The 20,665-nt window shown below is 43.4% G+C and overlaps 1 protein-coding gene and 1 long non-coding RNA gene across 52 annotated transcripts in view; one reads left to right on the top strand and one right to left on the bottom strand.

Annotated features, from left to right (window-relative positions):
* The window catches only part of LOC102165891 (uncharacterized), a 28,658-nt gene extending 22,355 nt beyond the window's left edge, over positions 1-6,303 (top strand). For both annotated transcript variants that reach the window (XR_014844441.1, XR_303163.4), the window contains one exon: positions 761-6,303. This is a non-coding gene — a long non-coding RNA (uncharacterized LOC102165891). The remainder of the gene's footprint in view (positions 1-760) is intronic.
* The window catches only part of MAB21L3 (mab-21 like 3), a 78,086-nt gene that overhangs the window by 39,724 nt on the left and 17,697 nt on the right, over positions 1-20,665 (bottom strand). For 15 of the 50 annotated variants that reach the window (XR_014844420.1, XR_014844413.1, XR_014844410.1 and 12 more), the window contains exons 1-3: positions 12,575-13,012; positions 11,486-11,733; positions 1,619-1,759 (exon numbers count right to left, since the gene is read on the bottom strand). Coding sequence is in view for 12 of the 50 variants with exons in the window: in XM_005663549.4 (XP_005663606.1) it covers positions 1,619-1,759; positions 11,486-11,662 (318 nt within the window). In the remaining 38 variants the exon portion in view is untranslated. Of the gene's footprint in view, positions 1-1,618; positions 1,760-11,485; positions 11,734-11,938; positions 13,013-13,182; positions 15,603-20,665 lie in introns of those variants that run through there. The other 35 variants (XR_014844416.1, XR_014844428.1, XR_014844427.1 and 32 more) reach the window with 15 other exon arrangements.

The raw sequence follows: 20,665 nt of genomic DNA on the forward strand, positions 1-20,665 counted from the left end.
GGAGCCACCTCCTTTCCATGGAAACTTCTGACAAGGGAATCAGGATAATCTTTGCCCAGGGTCCAGTCAGTGACCAAGTCAGGGGTGAACCAAAAATAGCAACAAATGATTCTGTCTCATTCTCGGAGAATAGCAGTTTGATGCTTTAGTAGATGATAGGTCCATCTGACTTCAGATGTCCATTGAAATGTGGTGGGATTTAAAAGGGGGGGGGATATCTAAATGATGGAATTCAAAATCTATACATTATTTGAGCCCACTTGCATGTAAACTCAAGAATATTGCTATCATGTTGTTAGTGTTTAGTAAATACATATTGAATTTGGTCCAAGATAAAATAAAAGCACTTTTCATATGCCCCACTGTAACTATTTTCAAAACTTATATAACATACAGGACATGATGTATATAAATGCAAGCTATATTTTAAGCTACGAATTCTAAGTGAGATAAGAAGAAGGAAATTTCCCCAGATACAGTTCTAGGAAAAGTGATGCTATGTTTCCATTTCTAGTCAACCTATATTTAGACTGGCGGGGTGGTAGAGGTGGGCAGGTGACGTTCTCATATTCCAGGCGTCCATCTAATTGTGTACTTTTCATCCTGGGGTAAATTTCCTAAACTCTGAATCTGTCCTCAAATCTACAAGCCCCAGAATCTTGTCCGGTGATCCTTGTGCCCACCAAACTTGAAATGTACTGGACTAGCAATGGTCTTTTGCTCAGGTACTAACTCTTTTTCTTATTCATTCATTCAACAGAAGTCGCATGTCTACCATGGGCCATGCACCATGCCAGGTACTAGGAATGAAGCAATCAAGAAACAAGATCCTTTCAAGCCAGGAACTTACGGTCTTGTGTGAGAGCTGGGGCATGAGTACATATATGTTTAATACTCATATGAAAGGGGTTCTTATGTGTCATAAGAAAAATCAAGACAAAGGAGCACAGGGATTCAGAGCCTCACTTCTCTCCCCTCTAAAAGGGAGCAAAGCATAACATCTGTTCCACTGGGTCACAGGTTTGAGTGAGACCATTTCTGTGAGACTGGCTCTGCCCATGCTGCAACATCACATGAATGCTGGTTGTGACACATGGGCCCCAGGGGCTTATAGCTCTGTGGGATTCTGCAGCAAGGACAAGGATGCCAAGCTTCTCCTGAAGTTCCTAAGGGGCACATCTTCTACTTTCTCCCTTCTCCCACCTGGAGCCCACAGACTATCATTTTCAATTATTTTCTCACCAGTGCCCTGAGTCCCTTCTGCCCAGTCCCCACTCTATTGAGTGGGTGCTTCATAAATGAAGATGTGCTTGCCTGAACTTTAATTAGTATGGTGGAATGTGCTTTAGAATCACAAGCCCCGGGTGGAGTTCCGACTTGATCAAGTCATTTGATTTCTCTAAGCCTCAATTTTTATCATCTGTAAAGGAGGACCATGGGGCCTCAGCGGCAATAACATCTATGCAATGAGTCTGTAAGTGGTAAATACGAAGAGAGCCTGCAGAAGCATGAGGGCTTATTAGTACTCTCAGTGGTGTGAACGGCTGACACATACTGACACCCACCCAAGTGGGTGCCCAATGCTGACTGGGCACTTAGAGCCAAGAGACCTGCTTACCTTAATGTTCTCATTGTATGTGTCAGAGCAAGGGATGGCTTGGAACCGGATGTCTTGGTGGCTGATTTCTGTGGTCAGATGATGGACCACTTTCTGCACTTCTTCCACCATCTGGGAGATCCACTGGCGCCTCAAGTCCACCTGCATGCAAAGGGGTCAGCAAAGGCTGTTATTCCCGGTTCAGGTCCCGAGGAAGTGACAAGACAGGGCACAGACAAGGAATCAGCTCAGAAAATCCTGCCCTGGAGTTCCCGCTGTGGCACAGAGGACTAATGATCCAGCTCATCTCAGGGGAGGCACTGGTTCGATTCCAGGCCCAGGGCAGTGGGTTAAGGAGCTAGCATTGCTGAAGCTGTGGTGTAGGTCACAGCTCTGGCCTGGGAACTTCCAGATGCCATGGGTGTGGTTAAAAAAGATAAAAGCAAATCCTGCCCTCTGAAGAACTCCAGAGAGATGAACTTAGGCCTGATGACACTTGCGGTGCCTCAGTGTTCTTTTGTGAAATAGAAGTATTGCTCAATATTTAACTAGTACCTACCGTGCAGTTCTAGGTGCCCGTCTAGGTGCTCAGCATGACAGTGAGCAGGAAACAGTGAATAAGACAGAGATACTTGCTCTCTAGTTGAAAACACAGGATATATGTGTACACACTCACACACACATCTACACACAAATACATACATATATGTGTACACGCATGTTTGTAATGTAAGATCAGATATGAGAAGTCCCAAGAGGAACAATAAAATAGGATAAGGGGTTAAAGAAGAAAGGGGCTGCTATGTTAGCCCAAAGGGACAGGAAGAGCTTCTCAAAAGAGGTGACATTTGAATGAGCCTTGGTGACAGCTTGGGAAAGTAAATTCTGGAGCCCTTGAGCAGGAGCAAGCCTGGAAAGGTTCAAGGGCCAGCAAGGAGGCCACTGTGGTTTCAGCCTGGAAAAGAAACAGGAGGGTGAAAGAGGAGATGAATTTGGAGAGGAGGGGAGGAGGCAGGGGCCAGGCCACCCGACAGGGTTTTGTGGACTGTGGTGAGATAGTAAAATGGGACAGTAACACCTGCTGTTCAGGTTGGTGACTATGAAACAGGTTAACGCCTGTGAACATCAGGCAGAGGTTCCCTCTATATTGTCAATCAGCGGCAGCGCCTTCTCCCCTGTGTACAGCCCCTCCCTTTGCTCCTAGACCCATGAGGAAAGGCGTGTATTGATAGTTCTTTGATTCTGCACAGCAAGTCTCCGAGAACTGGAAAATTCTCCCCGAAAGTTGAATACTAAAAAATACATACCTTCAAAGATACTTAAGTTTCAGGAAAAAAAAAAAAAAAGGAGTTCCCCATTGTGGCTCAGCAGTAATGAACCCAACTAGCAGTATCCATGAGCATGTGGATTCAATCCCTGGCCTCACTCAGTGGGTTAAAGATCTGGTGTTGCTGTGAGCTGCAGTGTAGGTTGCAGAAGCAGCTCGAATCCTGCATTGCTGTGGTTGTGGTTTAGGCCAGCAGCTACAACTCTGATTTGATCCCTAGCCTGGGAATTTCCATGTGCCATGGGTGTGGGCCTAAAAAAAAAAGACAAAAAACAAAACAAAACAAAAAACCACATAAGGTTTAAAGAAATAGGTGTTCATGGGAAACACAGAGGAATTTTCGGTCATTTCCAGGAGAGTCAGAAAAATCCAAATGAAGAAGAGATGAGGAGAATATGTATTTTTTTTGGAAATGTGGGGGCTTGTTCTGTTCCTCGGGAGGTACCTGCAGGCTGTTGCATGGTAAGGGGCTCCCTCTGGGATGCTGCAGAGCCCAGCCGGGACCTGGTGAGATACATCTAAATGGAACGTCCACCCATGAATCTTTATATTCCCTCTGAGTCTTGTATAGGGGCTCTTTCTATGTATTTGCATAATTTACGACACCCATAAACTGGTAAAGGAGAAAAGTCCAGGTCAAAGAGATTTCTGTTTTCCCAACAAAATCATCAACTAGCCCAATCACCTAAGACCTCACACCTCCCACCAGCCAACAAGCCAACTGCATATGGCCATAGACCACGGACATGCCTACACATGTGTTTGCACACATGCTGCAGGTCATATGCAAAGTCAGTTCATCAATAAACATTGACTTAACACCTGCTCTGAGCCAGGCACTCTGGGGCATGCTGGGGCACAGTGGTGAGTAACGCAGACATAACCATGCACTTATGATAGTGGTGAAGACAGAGATAGGCAAAGAATGTAAGTGTGGGGGCCCCAAAGGAGAACTATGGGGTGCTGCTGGGTACAGTGGGACAACTGGCCAAGTCTGCAGCCTGAGACCTGTTTATGTCAATATCCCCACATAGAGAACAGTCTTTGAAACACTAATACACCCCAGACGCCTCGGAATAACAAGAAACGTAAGATGAAGCCCTTGATCTTGAGGAGCTCATAATCTCATCAGACATCTATGATACAGGTGAAATTGTCTTTTCAAAATCCATGTCACTTGTCTGATCTTCGCTATGACAATTGTGTCTATACTAGCTTTTAATAGCATCTTCTTGCCACCAGCAGCCACCCACCTCTCTCTGTGTGTTCATCTCATGAAATCATCATGGGAAAAGCAACAGAGGGTAGCTTTCTTGAGCATCTATAAACTATCAAGATTCTGCATCTTCCGGAATGTGTAAGTGGAAGAGAGAAGGAAGCCACAGAGAAGGGCAGGTCATTTGCCATGTTGAAAATAAAGGCAAATGTTGTAGAAGGATAATTAAGGGTCCTCTCCAGGGCAGGAGTACTGCCACGTGTTGGGATTCAATTCCATTCGACCAATTTTTGTTGAACATCCACTGCATGCCAGCTGCTGTGCATACATGTTGTCTAGAGACGGACAGATGAGATGACAAAGCAAGGCCAATAAACTGGAAACGAAAATTACAGCCATGGAGCGTAGGTGTGCCCAGGATGCTAGGCGGACACAGAAAAGGGAAACTTCATCTAGTCTGAAGGACCCTTCATCCAGTTGGGGGACCCTTCCCGAAGGCCTGATGTGTCAGAGTGGTATCTGGAAAGGTTAGCAGGAGTCAGCTGCAAAGAGATGGGCATGAAGCTTGTTTTGGGAAGAGAAAGTGGTAGATGCCTAACATGAGGAGCAGAAGGAAAAAACTGCCATGATTTTTTTTTTCTTTCCTTTTTTATTTATTTATTTATTTATTTATTTTCCCACTGCCATGATTTCTATGTGGTTGGAGCAGACATAGCCTTGGAGGATGGTGAGGTGGGAGAATAGAGCATGAAAAGTCTTGAAAGTAAGGAGGGGGAATTTCAAGAACAAAGTCAGCATTAAGAGGGCCCCTCATGGCTTCGTGGAAATGAATCTGACGAGCATCCATGAGGATGCAAGTGTGATCCCTGGCCTTGCTCAGTGGGTTAAGGATCCGGCGTTGCTGTGAGCTGTGGTGTGGGTCACAGACACAGCTCGGATCCAGCGTTGCTGTGGCTGTGGTGTAGGCCTGCGGCTACAGCTCTGATTAAACCCCTAGCCTGGGAACCTCCATATGCCACGAGAGCAGCCCTAAAATGACAACAACACAAAAGTCAACATTAAGTGAGTGAAGGCTCCCAAAATGTCCATAGAGTTTGGTGACTAGAACCGGACTGATGTGTTTGGAGAAACCATGGGCACTAAGCCAGAAGGCAGCGGATTTAGAGAAAATGGGACACAAGCAAGTGCAATGAGAAGTAAGCTACTCTTCCAAGAAGGACACACAAGTCAAACATGTTTAAATGCTGAGGGGAAGAGAGCCAGTGGAGAAGGAAGAGGCAGCAGAGAGCAAAACCATGGAACAAGGGTTTCCCAGCCAGGAAGAGTCACGGAAATCCAGAAACCTGGGGAGGAGCTCGCCTTGGTGTGTCAGAAGGAAAGGAAGACAGGGGCCAATGCAGGGAAAAGGGTAGAGGTTTCCCGTCGGACGACTGTTTCTTTATAAAGCAGGAGACAAGGCAGTGTGCTAAGAGTGAGGTGGAGGAAGCCAGGGGTCTTCAGCTGGAAATAAGGGGCCGTTTGGGCACGTGTATAAAGACCCGAGACCCAGCTCTGGGCCCATGAGGCTGTGGGATACCCGTGGGGTCAGTTATAAGATCTTCTCCCATACCTCTCGGCCCTCCAGGGATAACAGCGGAGGGGCTGAGGTTAGAGCTTGCTGGCAAGGTCTGGAGAAGGCTTTAAGAACAAGCCAAGGTGTCAGTGCTGAACCAGTTTGGATGAAGCCAGTTTGGTAGATGAGAGGCTGTTGGACAAGTTCAGGGACCAGAAGTCTGATCAGGAATAGTGGGGAAAAGTAAGACAAAGCTTAACTTGACGGAATACTACAGTCACAATGGTTGGGAAATAGTCATCTCAAATAGAAAAGTTCCCAGCATGTGCTGAAGACTAAGGCTGACTTCCCAAATCATCCATGTCAGTGGATGTGAGTCCCCAGAATCTGAATGTTAGTAACACAGTGGTGAATCCATATGTGCATATACATTTTTCCTGCATTAATAAACTAATGGGAGGTCCCTGGTGGCTCAGTGGGTTAAGGATCTGGCATTGCTACTGCTCTGGTTCAAGTTATTGCTAAGGCTTGGGTTCAGTCCCTGGCCTGGGGACTTCCACATGCCATGGGCGTAGCCAATAAAATAAAATAAAGACTCATTACCATATTGATACAATCGAATAGTTTTTAACTGATAAAAGCTTGAGAGAAAGTGTGTGTCTGTGTGTGTATGTGCACATGTGCACACGCATGTGCCTATCGAAAAATGATAGGCAGCCTTTGGAAAAAGTTCTCCGTTGTGAATCTCATTGACAAATCATGCCACCGTTTGAGGGTAGAATTTTCTTACCAGGCAGAACAAGTTCAGACCCTTCTTAGAAGACACCTATAATTTCTCACTTGTTATTCCTCTTTATGACTGGTTTTGACCTTTACAGATGAAAGTCAGAAGAAGGAAATACTTTTCCGGGCCTAGAGTTGCAATTTCTGGCTTTGATTTTCTTTTTCCATCACTTTGGCTGCAATTTAGACTCAAGATCTTAGAATTGGAAGAGACCTCAGAAGTCACCTTGTCTGGTGTCCCCTTTACAGAAGGCCAGAGTGACAAGGTAGCCTTCCTATGTCCCACTGGTAGTGAGACCTAACACCCAGGTTCCACAAGTCCTCTTTCTGTCACAGTACATTACACCGTCAAGTAGAAGTTCCAGAAATAATACCTACTTTCATCCTCTTTCTCTGCCTCACCATGCCCTCAATTTGGCGTTGCTGAAATAACATGTCAGAGGCTGTTTTCTGGGCATCATAGGCTGTTCTGGCATCTCACAGGCATGCAAAGGCAACACACAGGGGCCTGGCAGTGATGCAGGGCTTACCCAGAGTTGTGGGGGGAGAGCCCTGCCTTGGACAGGCCTGTCCCAGCACCCAAGCCACTGGAGTGAAGCAGCAGCCGCCTTGCTGTTGGGTGACAGGCAGCCCCTTCCTCCCTCTGTTTCTGGATACACTTCCTGTGATTCATTCTTACCAAACAGGATCACGTGCTATTCCGCAGCCCTGAAGGGGGTCTGTGCTGGGGGTTCCCAGGCTCAATCCCACATATGTAGGTACCTCTTGGCACTCCCGTGGTCTAAACCACAGCCCAGAAACCCCAGGCTGTTTCCCTCGGCTTGTCCTGACCATGGCTTGGCCAGGTGGGCAAGAAAATTCCATTTCAGGGAGTGGAAAGGCAGGGAATAGGGCCTGAGGCAGCTCTGCAGGAAGTGGTCTTGCAGCAGGAAGGCGGCTGAACCACAGGTAGAGACCTGTCAGCAGCCCAGCTCTTTTGGCCTCTCAGACTTCAGGAAGCACGCTGAGATACCAGTGGCAAGCCTAAAGCAGCCTTACCACCAACTGTGTTTTGTGGCAAAGCTTTGAAACAAACTTCAGGGGGAATACGATGGTTCAAGAAGATGGATCAAAGCCCTCGCCACCCAAACTTGACCTCGGGTGTCTGTTTAAGTTTCACTCACCTCTTCTGCCAATTAGGTCAATGAACAAAGGTGTGTGTTTCTTTCTAAAAGACTGCATTTGTGGGTGTGACAAGGCAAAAGCAGAAATGAATTAAATTAACCAGGCCCAAGATGGTAGATGAGGTTAGATCAGTGCATGGAGCCTGGAAGAGTTAAGCCACACTTGTTAGCCTGCAGATTCAGTCACTCTAACCGAGCAGAACTGATGCAAAAACAGTCATCAGGGGCACCCTTTAGGAATGCCATCCATTCTCTGTGCTCCCCCCAGGGCATGTCTGCAGGCCCACACTTGTCCACCTCCCCAAGGGCCACGTCAGGCCCATTGTTGTTCTACATCATTTGCTACTATTAATAGCTCAAGTCAGCGACCAATTTACTGTTTCAAGTATAAATTCCTAAGAATTCAAGGTTATTCCAGATAATAACATTAATCTGAGTCATTTGTATTCCCACATGCTTTCCTGAAAGAGAGGTAGGGGGTGGACTCAACAGTGTGCCAGGAAGGCCTCACAGGCCCCGCCACACCCATGAACCTGTGGCCTGCGTGAATGTCATCTGTGATGAGTGCCACCAGGGCAAAAAGCCTGGGAACTTCCTTCTAGACAACAGGAAGTCAGACTTCTAATTCTGGAACTACATCACATCCAATAATCAGTTTTAAAAAGGGGGAGGGATACTATTCATAGCAGCACTATTCACAACTGTCAAGCCATGGAAACAATCTAAGAGTCCATAGCCAGAGGAACAGAAAAAAGATGTGGTACATATATACCATGGAATATTACTAAGCCATAAAAAAGGATGAAATAAGGCCTTTTACAGCAATATGGATGGACCTAGAGATTATCATAAGTGAATCAGAGAAAGACAAATACCATATGCTATCACATATGTGGAATCTAAAATATGACAAAAATGAACTTAAATGAAACAGAAACAGACTCACAGACACAGAGGACAGACGTGTAGCTGTGACGGGGGAGGGATGAAGAGGGAGGTTGGGGTTAGTAGATACAAACTATTATACAGAGAATGAATAAACGACAAGGTCCTACTGCAGAGCACAGGGAACTATATTCAATATCCTGTGATAAACCATAATGGAAAAGAATATGAAAATTTATATATACATATATATCTGAATCACTTTGCTGTACAGCAGAAATGAACACTACACTGTAAATCAACTACTTCAATTAAAATTTTTAAAAATTAAAAAAAATATATACGGAGGGAGCAGACACTGTCTTTGTCTTCCAGGGGTTAATAATTTAAAGGCATGGAGACTTATACTCAGTGATACACACAGAAAGACATCATATTCCCCATCTTTTCAAACGAATCCTTCCAGAAACCAAATGCTTGGGCCCCACAGGATATGTGCAGCTCCATGTATAGCAGAAGCCATAGCAACGGCAGCACCATGGAGTTAAAACGATGAGTCATGGCTTTGTGCAGGATACGGTAAGGGTGAGCTCTCTGAGAGCCTCTCTGTAATCCTCTGAGGTGGATGCTATGATTAGCCCCTTTCACAGGGGAGGAAACCGGAGTTCAAAAAGAGTGAGTACTTTAATAAGAGAATCCTGGAGTCCGTAAGTCATAGAACGGGGACCCACACCTGGGCAGTGCCATCCCGAAGTCCTTGCTCATAACCACTGCACTGCTCTGCCTTCCCAAGGCCAAGGTGGCTGGGAATGAAGCCCACGCTGACTGCTTGAACCCGGTTCCCATAACAAGAAGGTCTCTCCACGTGTTAAAACCCTACGCATGCGCTAAGGCTTTGTCTCCACCCCTCTTTCTAAGAACTGCCTCTCCCATCAGAACTAACACTGATCTGTCTCCTCCAGAGCCCTATTTGAATTTCTGTGTAGCCCTTGAGATGTTCCATTTTGCCTGTCTGCCTGGGGGACTTGCTCCTTTTACCTTCAGAGTTGTGTGCAAAATCTGCAGGTGGAGTAGGGCCATGCTTAAAGATCTATCCCAAACGCGGAACTTCTCTCTCACTGAGCAGGTCGCATCCCAGGTTTTTGGGGCACGATGAGGGTTTAGCCGAGGAAATGTGGTTTGGTGTAAAGAAGGAGTAGGCTGGTACCTCAGCACCTTTGCTAACAGTGTGACTTTCTTCCTCTGTGAAAATGATGGTAATATGCACGTGTCACACGGGTGTTGATTCCATCAGATGAGACACTGCAGAGCCTCAGCCTGCCTGCACCTTGAACACTTATCTGCACTGCGTTGCCTTCAATGAGCCCTGAAGATTCTGCCGACCACACACGGGCAATGATACCATGTGAATGCCATCGGGCGTAAAGACACTGTTCTTCCCTTTGGAAATTTATAAAGAATAAAATGCTATCATACTTAAGTTGCTGCCAAGATAACAACAGGAAAGGCGTCAGGAGTCAAGACACAACTGATCATCAAATAAATATTATCTATAATCACTTGGATGGAAGTTCATAGGAAAGCACAAATGTCTGTGCTTGGTGCCAGATTAATCCTTCTTGAGAAAGTGGATTCTGAGCAGAGCTGGAAGGATGAAATGGAGAAGAGATAGGATATCCCCCCCCCATAGAGGGGGAGGGAAGCTTGGGCCTGAGACCTTCTCAGGGCACAGTTCTTGTGGGACAGGAGTGTTAGACTCAGCCACCTACCAGATGGAGAAGGGAATATATGGTGGGGTAGTTGTCAGACCCAGAAGCGCTGCACCTCTGGTTGGACAGATGCTCAGCTCTAGCCTGTGGCTGCCAGGCAAGAAACTGGGACCTGTGGTTGCCAGATATCCTGATTTTTGTTTCCAGAGAAGCTGGAAATCTCAATTTCTATGCAAAATCTCACAATTTTGAAATGTTTGTAACAAACTTGAAAATTTTTAAAAATTCTCTGCAGGATAAAGAAAACACATGCACAGGCTGGATTCAACATTCCGAGCTTTTGTTTAGAATGTCTGTGATTGAAGATGTAGGGAAGCAGAGGGTAGAAAGAGAAAGTATTATTGAACGCCAGGCTGAAATATTTGGACTTTTTTCTTTCAGAAAACACAGGACCATGGAGAATGCCAACTAACACCCCTTCCACTTATAGCCCCCAAAGGAGAAATCACTTTGCTATAATTTTTATTTTTGTAAGTTTGCCCTATTCTCTTAATGGTTTTGCCTATGAGATCAATTTTACTTATCACTATAATAATGAGCTCTGCTTTGTGTACTTGCATAGGCATGAAAACCCCAGACTTGGTGCTAACTCTCAAATGTATTCATTTTAAGGGTAGCTCTGTGCCTTAGTAGCTTCACCTGTAAGTGGAAAGCCTTAAATTAGACAATATTTAAGGTCTCTTCAAGTTCTAACATCCTGAAAGCCCATGACTCTATATAGAAGGACTTAAATTAGCTCTTAATTGATGTGCACTAAAAATACAGTGATAATACATATATATTTTAATCTGGCAGTTTTAAAGTTTTCAAAAAGCTTTCTTATTTACTCTTTCTCAGTGACCCCACTAAAACCCTATTATCACTCCCATTTCACAGAGAAGACCACTGAGGCTCAGTCAGGTTAGGTGTCTTGCTCGTGACCATCTAGACATCAGTGACAGAGCGGGAGTCTCAGCTCAAGTTCTAAGTCTTCCTTCCACGTTCCGTACCCTGCATGCCTCTTGCACTAGAACCTCAAAGAGAAGAGACTGATACACGGCCAGCCCCCAACACTCTCATGGGTGATGGTCTTGCATTCCTGTGGAGCATTTGCTGTGTCTTGGGGAACAGCCTGAAATCCTTTCTGAATCAAGGTTGGTGGGGCGGGAGGAGTGGGGAGTGGTGCACGGGAGAGACCAGTTATCTGTCCTTACCTTATTCAGTAGGCAATCGTCCAAGTTTCCTTCGGTTGGGGATTTCATGGCTTCTTGGTCAATCCTGAGCGGAACGGCAATGTTCTCGGCTTGTCTCTCGGTGCAGACTGCACTTGTGAGCAATGTCGCCAATGATGTTCGTCTCTGGGGCCTGAATTTCTCTGGGAATGTGTACATGCACCGGAGACTTGCCTTCTCAACGCCTCACTCAAGCTCGTATTTCCAAATTGTGAGCATCCGTCTCTTATCTTTTGGGAAATTAAAAAAAAAAAAAAAGAAACAAACAAACTGAAGAGAGTTGATGAAATTGAATTTGAGTCTAATCGGCTTTGCTCTGTTTAGCTCTATTGACTGGTGCTTGACCAAAGGGCAATTTTCCAAGTTGTATTTCCCATTCGAATGCTCAGAAGTTCCCTTCATGAAAGAAATGCCCTGTCGTTGGCGTCTTCTCACCTTTTTAGGCTCGCATCCTGACACCAGATGCACATGTGCGCTCAGGATCTTACGTCTCCTTGTTCTGAGCCTGTTGACAGTAAATACCCTTTGTCCTCCAATCCAAAAAATCCCGCAGATTGATTTACTTTCTTTACAATAACTGGGAAACTGCCAAACGACCAGCCTGGCACCCATCATTATGCCTACAAACAAGTGACCAGGCACGACATTTTGCATGTGGACACACACATACACACACTCCTATGCACACACACACAGGCACCCCCAGGAACTGCAGGACAGGGAGCCTTCTGCTCACCTGCTGACCTTTAACTATAATCTCCCTCTTTCCACCTGAAAGCTGGCAGTAAAAATAAAGTCAGTGTAAACAGGCCCCTCAAGAGTCGAAGAAACACGTCTGGTTTTACCAGCACAACCATGTTGGAAAACAGCTCAGGCAGCAAATTCCCAGTCTGGCTGGCTGGGGCTAGCTTTATACAGGGGGAAAAAAAAAAAAATCACAATGGCTTGATCTCCCTGAGCCTGATAAACATCAGAGTCTGCTATCAGATGATCCCAAGAAATTACCACACTTCTAGGAGCCCAGCTCCGTTCAGAGCAGCATTCCAAGGGCAGGTGTCTTTCCAAACCCACCTTTGAGCGCTGCCTGAGCGCTCAGCAACGGTGCAGGGCAGCCGGGCTGTTCCTTAACCACAGCATTTGCATATCTTCCCGAACTCCCCACCATCTGAAAGCCACATAAGAGCTCCCGGCAGCTCCAGGCTCCACCCAGCCAGCTAATCCCAGGGTTCCAGTCCAGCTTCTCCAGATTCCCGGTGACTCTGTAGTCTGCTATCAACATGGTCAAGCTGCCCCGCCTCAACACTGCCTCGATTTTTGGTTTTCTTCCATTTGCATTTCCAAATCTCTTTTTACCGTCAAAGGCTCCCAGAGTGATTTCAGAATTTTCTTCCTTTGCCGTCTCTTACCAGTGGTCAGCTGTTCCCAACTATCGTTTTTTCACGGGGGGGGGGGGGCAGGAGAGCAGCTCGGAGCTCTCTCCACTTCATTTTCAATTTCACCAAAGTCCTCCTGTTTTTCCCGCGTGCTCTTGCTTTTGTCCTTCCTTCTGCTTCACTGTAATCATTAACTCGGGAGTCCCTTTCTTCTGGTGGGGCTTTTCCTACTGTTCTAAGCTCACCCCAGACGCCCGTCTTCAGAGGCACAACCTTTCATCCTTCTGCGCCCGGCGGCTGTCCTACCTTGACTGCTCCAGTACGGCAGCTGATCCTGATGCCAAAAGTGGAATTCTTCTCTTGTGCTAGAGCCCAGTGACGCTGTCCAGATGTGAGCAGGGCAAACAACGAAGAGGGACGATCGAGGAGCCTGGGAGGAGAAGGAGCAGGTGCTCGGTGTGGTTTACAACAGTCTTATTTTACCTGAATGCTGAACCCGGGAAAAAGAGTGTTGTATAAACACAGCGAGTCCCCTGCCCTTTGATAGGGTTCCTTACCGGCAGAGGTTCCGAAATACAGGGCAGTGCCTGCCGCAAACACAGGCACTCTGACGATTGGCAGAGGCAAACTTTCTTTGTAGATAGAGATCTCTGGCTGATTGGATATTGGACCAGCAAATATTTATTGAGCAACAGATTGCCTCAGGCAGTGTGGTGTTGGGTCACCAGGAGGGATTCAAAATTGACTCAGATTCTCCTCCTTCCTCGGGAAATAAATATCCTCGTTTCTCATGACTCACAGCAAACGCAAGTCTGAACAGGGACACCAGCTTTGGCTCAATTTCTGGTGTGAGGACCAAGTTTTCTTTTTCCTTTTAGTCAGTTTAACAAGACATTCAAACCCTAAACCATCCATATGAGACACCCTAGGATAATCCTGTCACCCAGTCCACCAGCAGAGGTGTTTGCTCCCGATTTACCAAGGGGCCTGGATTTTCATCCCGAGAAGGGGATTGGCTTGACCCAAATCAACCTTAAATACACAAATTTGTTTAAGTTCACCAAGGTTACAAACTCTGATTTATTCTTTCAAGGATTTCTCTTAATCCCGGGGTGACTCAAACCTGACAGTTCAGGGAGCCAGTCAGAGGTAAGAGTCTAAGCTGTGAGGAAGCCCCCTAGCAATGACCAGCAAGGCAGGGACCCTGTCTGTCTGGCATCTTCTGCATAGCTGACCCTCAATGAATAGTGGTGAAAAGAGGAAAATAACTGAGATGATGAAATCCACAAGAAGATTGGGCCATCAGCAAGTTTGAGTTCACATGTATTTACTGAATACCAAGAGCCTTTGATTCTATTCTGATGTACATCTAAAGATCAGTGGAGTTAAAAATGAACAACTGGGAGTTCCCTTGCAGTGCAGTGCTCTAAGGATTCAGTGTTGTCACTGCAATGGCCCAGGTTGCTACTGTGGTGCAGGTTCGATCCCTGGCCCCAGAACTTGCACGTGCCATGGGCCCAGCCAAAAAAACCCCGCAAAACACAACTACAAAAATTACAACCTTCCTTTGTTTTTCTCCTCTTAATAGCTAACAACCTCATTATAGCTTCCACTTCGTCTTTCTTTGGTCATCAAGGACTTTTGATTCACTTTTACTTTTTACAAATGTAATTGACAATCATGCTGTTATAAATATCAAATTCCTCTTCAAGACACTGTCTCCTTTATAAGGACTAAATGTCATCATTAAATTCTAAATCCGCTTCACTTATAAAAGTGAAAAAAAATAGTGGTGAGTATTTGGTGGCATTAAACGTTAAGGAATAAATAAAATACTTTTTGATGCATAAAACAGCCAAGGTGATCTGTTACAAAATATTATACACACAGTGATCCCAGAATATATCCCAGAGATCTCAGGGCTAGAGGAAAGGAAAGGAGACTATTCGTCTATGTTTCCTTCTGTCTGTGTGTCTGTCCATCTATATTTTCTGGCACTGGAATGTCATTCTAGATTCTCCTCATTCAAATGACCCAATGCTGAAAGGCAACTCAGAAACTTATCTTAAACAGAGACCAGTTGACGCTATAATAAAACACCCACTGTAGCCTGGATGACACTTTATTTTCAAATTAAATAGTAAGGTATTTCCATTTTCATCTCTCTCTACCTGGTAAACAGAGTTATATTTTCATCTGAAACTTTCCCTTAAGTCAGCGTGCAGCTCCCTTTTCTTTGCTCAGAGTCCTATGACCCTGGCATATTTTTCAGCTGACATCACCAGAAAAGCACTGGGAATGAAGAAAGTCTTCCAGGAAGAAGACATTTAGTTTTATTAATTTTTTCCTATTAATTGATTATCCCATGAAACTAACTGGTTCACCTCCTTTTCTGTGATACCTGAGTTAGGAAGTGGCAGGAAATAGGCGATGGAAAGAATTAATTGTTCCTGAATCTTGGGCACACAGGGGACTTTTTTTCCCCTCACCCTCCATTGCTCACGACACAGACAGATGTGACTGTTTTTAGCCAAAAGAGACCCAGACAGAAGATAAAGACACAGAGATCAATGGAACAAAATAGAAAGCCCAGAAACAGACTCACACAAACACCGTCATTTGATCTTTGATAAACTATCAACACAATTCAGTGGAGGGAAGATATTTTTTTTTTCCACTACTGTGTTTTGGAACAATTGGTCTTCCACAGGAAAAGAAATAAACCTTGATATTAAAGCTCATACCTTACATAAAGATTAACCCCAAAGGGATCACAGATCTAAAGGAAAAAATAAGCTAAATCCTTGTGACCTGGGGTTAGGCCAAGAGTTTCTAGGAATGACACCAAATATTTATCTCTTTTTAAAACTGATAAATTAGACTTCATCAAATTTAAAATCTTTTGTTCTTACAAAGATACTGTCATGAGAATGAAGAGATGAGATATGGACCAGGAGGGGAGTTCCTGTTGTGCCGCAGTAGAAACGAATCCGACTAGGAACCATGAGATTGTGGGTTCAATCCCTGGCCCTACTCAGCAGGTTAAGGATCCAGCATTATCGTGAGCTGGGGTGTAGGTCACAGACTTGGCTCGGATCCTGCGTTGCTGTGGCTGTGGCGCAGGCTGGCAGCCGTCACTCTGATTTGACCCCTAGCCTGGGAACATCCATATGCCGCAGGTGCAGTCCTAAAAAGGAAAAAAAAAAAAAAAATATGGACACGGAGAATATATTTGAAAACTATGTGCCCAAACAAGGACTTATATCCAGACTATATAACGAATTCTCAAACTCAACAGTTAAAAAAACAAATAATATAACTTAAAAATGGTAAAGGACTGGAACTGACATTTCAACAAAGAGGATGGAAGGATGATAAATAAGCACCTGAACAGATAGGGGAGAGCATTAGACATTAGGGAAATGCAAATTAAAAACACAAAAAGATACAATTACATATTATTTGAATGGCTAAAATGAAAAAATGCTGACAATACCTAGTGCTGACAAGCATAGGGAACAACTAAAACTCTTACACATTTCTGATGGGAATGAAAATGGGAATGAAAAATGGTTTGGCAATTTCCTATAAAGTTAAATATATATTTGATCCTCAGGATTCCACTCATAGGAGGAATGAAACCCTGGTTTACACAAAAACCTGTACATAAACATTCACGGTGCTGTTATTTGCAATTGTCTAAAGCTGGCCACCACCCCAAAGCTCCTCAACGGGGGAATGGATAAACCAGTACATCCGCACCACAGAATAATATACAGCAATAAAAAGGAATAAACCAGGAGTTTCCATCATGGCTCAGCAAAAAAGAATCTGACTAGGATCCATGAGGACACCGGTTCAATTCCTGACCTCATTTAGTGGGCTAAGGATCAAGCGTTGTCATGAGCTGTGGTGTAGGTCCCAGATGCAGCTTGGATCTGGCGTTGCTGTGGCTGTGGTGTAGGTCAGCAGCTACAGCTCTGTTTTGACCCCTAGCCTGGGAACCTCCATATGCCGTAGGCGCAGCCCTAAAAAGCAAAAAATAAAAAAATAAAAGGAACAAACTATTGTTACAGTTTGAATGAATCTTAAACACCTTATGTTCCGTGAGAGGACTCAGTTTCAAAAACTTGCATATTGTTTGATTCTGTTAATTTGGCATTCTCAAAAATTCTTTAAAAAGACTGAGCTATAGCGGTGGAAAAAAAATCAGCGGTTATCAGGGGTTTGGGGGGCAGGTGAGGTGTGGCTACAAATGGATGGCATGAGGGAGATTTGGGGGATGGTGGAATTGTTCTGTGTTCTGATTTTGGTGAGATTTTAATGAATCTGTATATTACGTTAAAATTCACATAACTTTTCACCAGAAAAAAAAAGTGTCACTTTAGATCATTTTTAAAATAGAGAAACCCAAGAATATTGATTACAAAGAAAATACAGTTGAGTTACCAAGTTCTTCAAAGACATGTAGTCTGTTATTTTACTAGAAAGTATAACTATTATGTAATAAAATAGAGTCTTCTTTTTTTTTTTTTTAAGACCCTTTCTTTTTTTGGAGCAATTTTAGGCTCCCAGAAAAATTGAAAGGAAGGTACAGAGATTTTCCATATATTCTCTTCTTCAACACGTTCATTGCCTCCCCATTATCAGCATCTGCCAGAGTGGTACATTTGTCACAGCTAATGAACCTACATTGTCACATCATCACCTAAAGTCCTAGAGTATGAATGTTATGGTTTGCTCTTGTGTTGTACATTTATGGATTCAGATATATGTATCCATCATTATAATATCATGCAAAGTATTTTCACTGTCCTCAAAGTTATGCCTACTTACCCCTCCTCCAACACTAACCTCCCCCCCCCAACCAACTCCTGGTAACTACTCATTTTTTTACTGTCTCCATAGGTTTTCCCTTTCCAGAATGTCACGTAGTTGCAATCATATAATTTGCAGCATCTTCAGATTGGTTTCTTTCACTTGATAATATGCATTTGAGGTTGCTCCATGTCTTTTCATGGCTTATTAACTCATTTCTTTTTAGTGCCAAATAATATTCCACTGTCTGGATAGACTGCAGTTTACTTATCTTTCACCTACTGGAAGACATCTTGGTTACGTCCAAGTTTGGGAAATTATGAATAAATCTGCTACAAATATCCAGTTTCAGGTTTTTATGTAGATATAAGTTTTCAGCTCCTTTGGATAGACATCAAGGAAGGCAACTGCTGGATCATACAACAAGGATGTATTTAGTTTTATAAGAATCCACCAATCTGTCTCCCAAAGTGGTTGAACCATTTTGTATTTCCACCAGCAATTACTGAGCGTTCCTGTTGCTCCATATCCCCTCCAGCATTTTGTGCTATCCATGTTTCAAATTTAAGGCATTCTTATGGGTATGTAGTGGTATCTCATCGTTTTAATTTGCATTTCCCTGATAATGTATAAGGTAGAACATCTTCTCATATGCTTATTTGCCACCTGTATGGCAGTGGTGAGATGTCTTGTTTAAGGTCTTTGGAGTATTTTCCAACTGGATTTTTTTTAAGAGTTCTTTGTATATTTTGAATAATTGTCCTTTATCAGATGTGCCTTTTGGCAAACATTTTCCCCCGGTTTGTGGCTTGTCTTCTCATTCACTCGACGTTGTCCTTTTGCTGAGCAGAAGTTTTTTACTTTTGATGAAGTCTAGCTTATCCATTAGTTCTCTCATGGATGGTGCCATGGGTGTTGCATGTAAAAAGTCATCATCCAACCGAAAGTCATCCAGATTTTCTCTTACATTCTATTCTAAAATTTTTATAGTTTTATGTTTTACGTTTAGGTCTGTTATCCACTTTGAATTCATTTTTGCAAATAGTGTAAAGTATATGTTTAGATTGTTACTTTTTTTGGCATGTGGATGCCCAGTAGTTCCACTACTATTTGTTGAAGAGACTGTGTTTCATTGTACTGCCTTTGCCCTTTTGGTAAATGTTAATTGACTATATTTATAGGGATCTGTTTCTGGGCTCTATCCATTTGTCTATTCTTTCGCCAGTCCTCCACTGTCATGATTATTATGGCTCCATTGTAAGTCTGAAAGTCAGTTATTGTCACTCCTCCAACTTTGTTTTTCTCCTTCAATACTATGTTATCTACTCTGGGTCTTTTGCCTCTGCATATAAACTTTAGAATCAGTTTCTCAATATTCACAAAATGGCTTGCTGGGATTTTTATTGGGATTGCACTTAGTCAATTTGGAAAAAACGGACATCTTGACAATACCGAGTCTTCCCACTCATGAACATAGAATACCTCCCCATTTATTTAGTTCTTTGGTTTTGTTCCTCATAGTTTTATAGTTTTCCTCATATAGATCTCATAGCTGAGTATTCTATTCTGGAGGGATGCTAATGTAAATGGCATTGTGTTTTTAACTTCAAATTCCACTTCCTCATTGAGGATATATAAGAAAGTTACTGGCTTTTGCATATTAACCTTCTATTCTGCAACCTTGCTATAACTGCTTATTACTTGCCAGAGTTTTTTTGCTGTTGTTGTTTTTCATATTTTTTTCATAGAGGATCATGTCATCTGAGAACAAAGACAGTTTTATTTTCGCTTTTTAAAATCTGTATACTTTTTATTTCCTTTCCTTCCCTTATTGCATTAGCAAGTACTTCCAGTATCGTGTTGATAAGGAGTGGGTGAGAGGGGGCATTCTTGTTTTGTTCTTGATCTTAGTGGGAAAACGTCTAGTGTCTCACTGTTAAATATGATTTAGCTGTAGATTTTCTGTAGATATTCTTTGCCAAGTTGGAGAAGTTACCTTCCATTCCTATGCTATAAAATTCCTTCTAAACACTGCTTTCACTGCATCCCACATATTTTGATAGGTTGTGTTTTAATTTTCATTTAGCTCAAAACATTTTAAAATTTCTCCTGAGATTTCTTCTTTGACCCATGTATTATTTCAAAGTGTGTTATTTAATCTTCATGCATTTGGGGATTTTCCAATTATCTGTTATTGATTTTGAGTTTAATTCCATGATGGCTTTACAGATTGCTCTCAAATTTGTTAAGATGTGCTTTATAGAGTTCCCGTTGTGGCACAGTGGAAACGAATCCGACTAGGAACCATAATGTTCCTTGCTCAGTGGGTTAAGGATCCGGTGTTGCCTTGAGCTGTGGTGTAGGTTGCAGAGGTGGCTTGAATCTGAGGTGCTGTTGCTGTGGCTGTGGCCAGCAGCTGTAGCTCTGATTTGACCCCTAGCCTGGAAACTGCCATGTCATGGGTATGGCCCTAAAAAGAAAAAAAAAAAAAAGATGTGCTTTATGGCCCAGTATGTGTTCTGCCTTGGTGAAAGTTACATCTGCGTTAGGAAGCATGCGTATTCTGCTGTTGTTGAATAAAATTTTCTACAGGTATCAATTACATTTTTGTTAGATAAATGTTTAGTTATTTTATTATTTTTTCATTGAAATACAGCTGATGGACAATATTACATTAGTTTAGGTTTTACTATATGATGACTGAACATTTGCAGACATTATGAAATGATCACCATGGCAAGTTTTGAAACCATCTGTCCCCAAAGTTATTACAATATTATTAACCATATTCATGTTTCTGTATATATACTACATCCCTGTGACATTTATTATATAACTGGAGTTTGTACCTCTTAATGTCCTTCACCCATTTTACTCCCTCCACCCCCTCCTTTCTGGCATTGATTATATCTGGTATTGATGGTGGCATTGAGTTCAACTATGTCCTTACTAATTTTCTTTTCCACTTGCT

This window comes from Sus scrofa, chromosome 4 (genome assembly GCF_054392235.1).
Source record: "Sus scrofa isolate SSC_HxYL_T2T_F1_AM1 chromosome 4, Sscrofa_HxYL_maternal_Yorkshire_Landrace_v2.0, whole genome shotgun sequence".
Taxonomy (NCBI): domain Eukaryota; kingdom Metazoa; phylum Chordata; class Mammalia; order Artiodactyla; family Suidae; genus Sus; species Sus scrofa.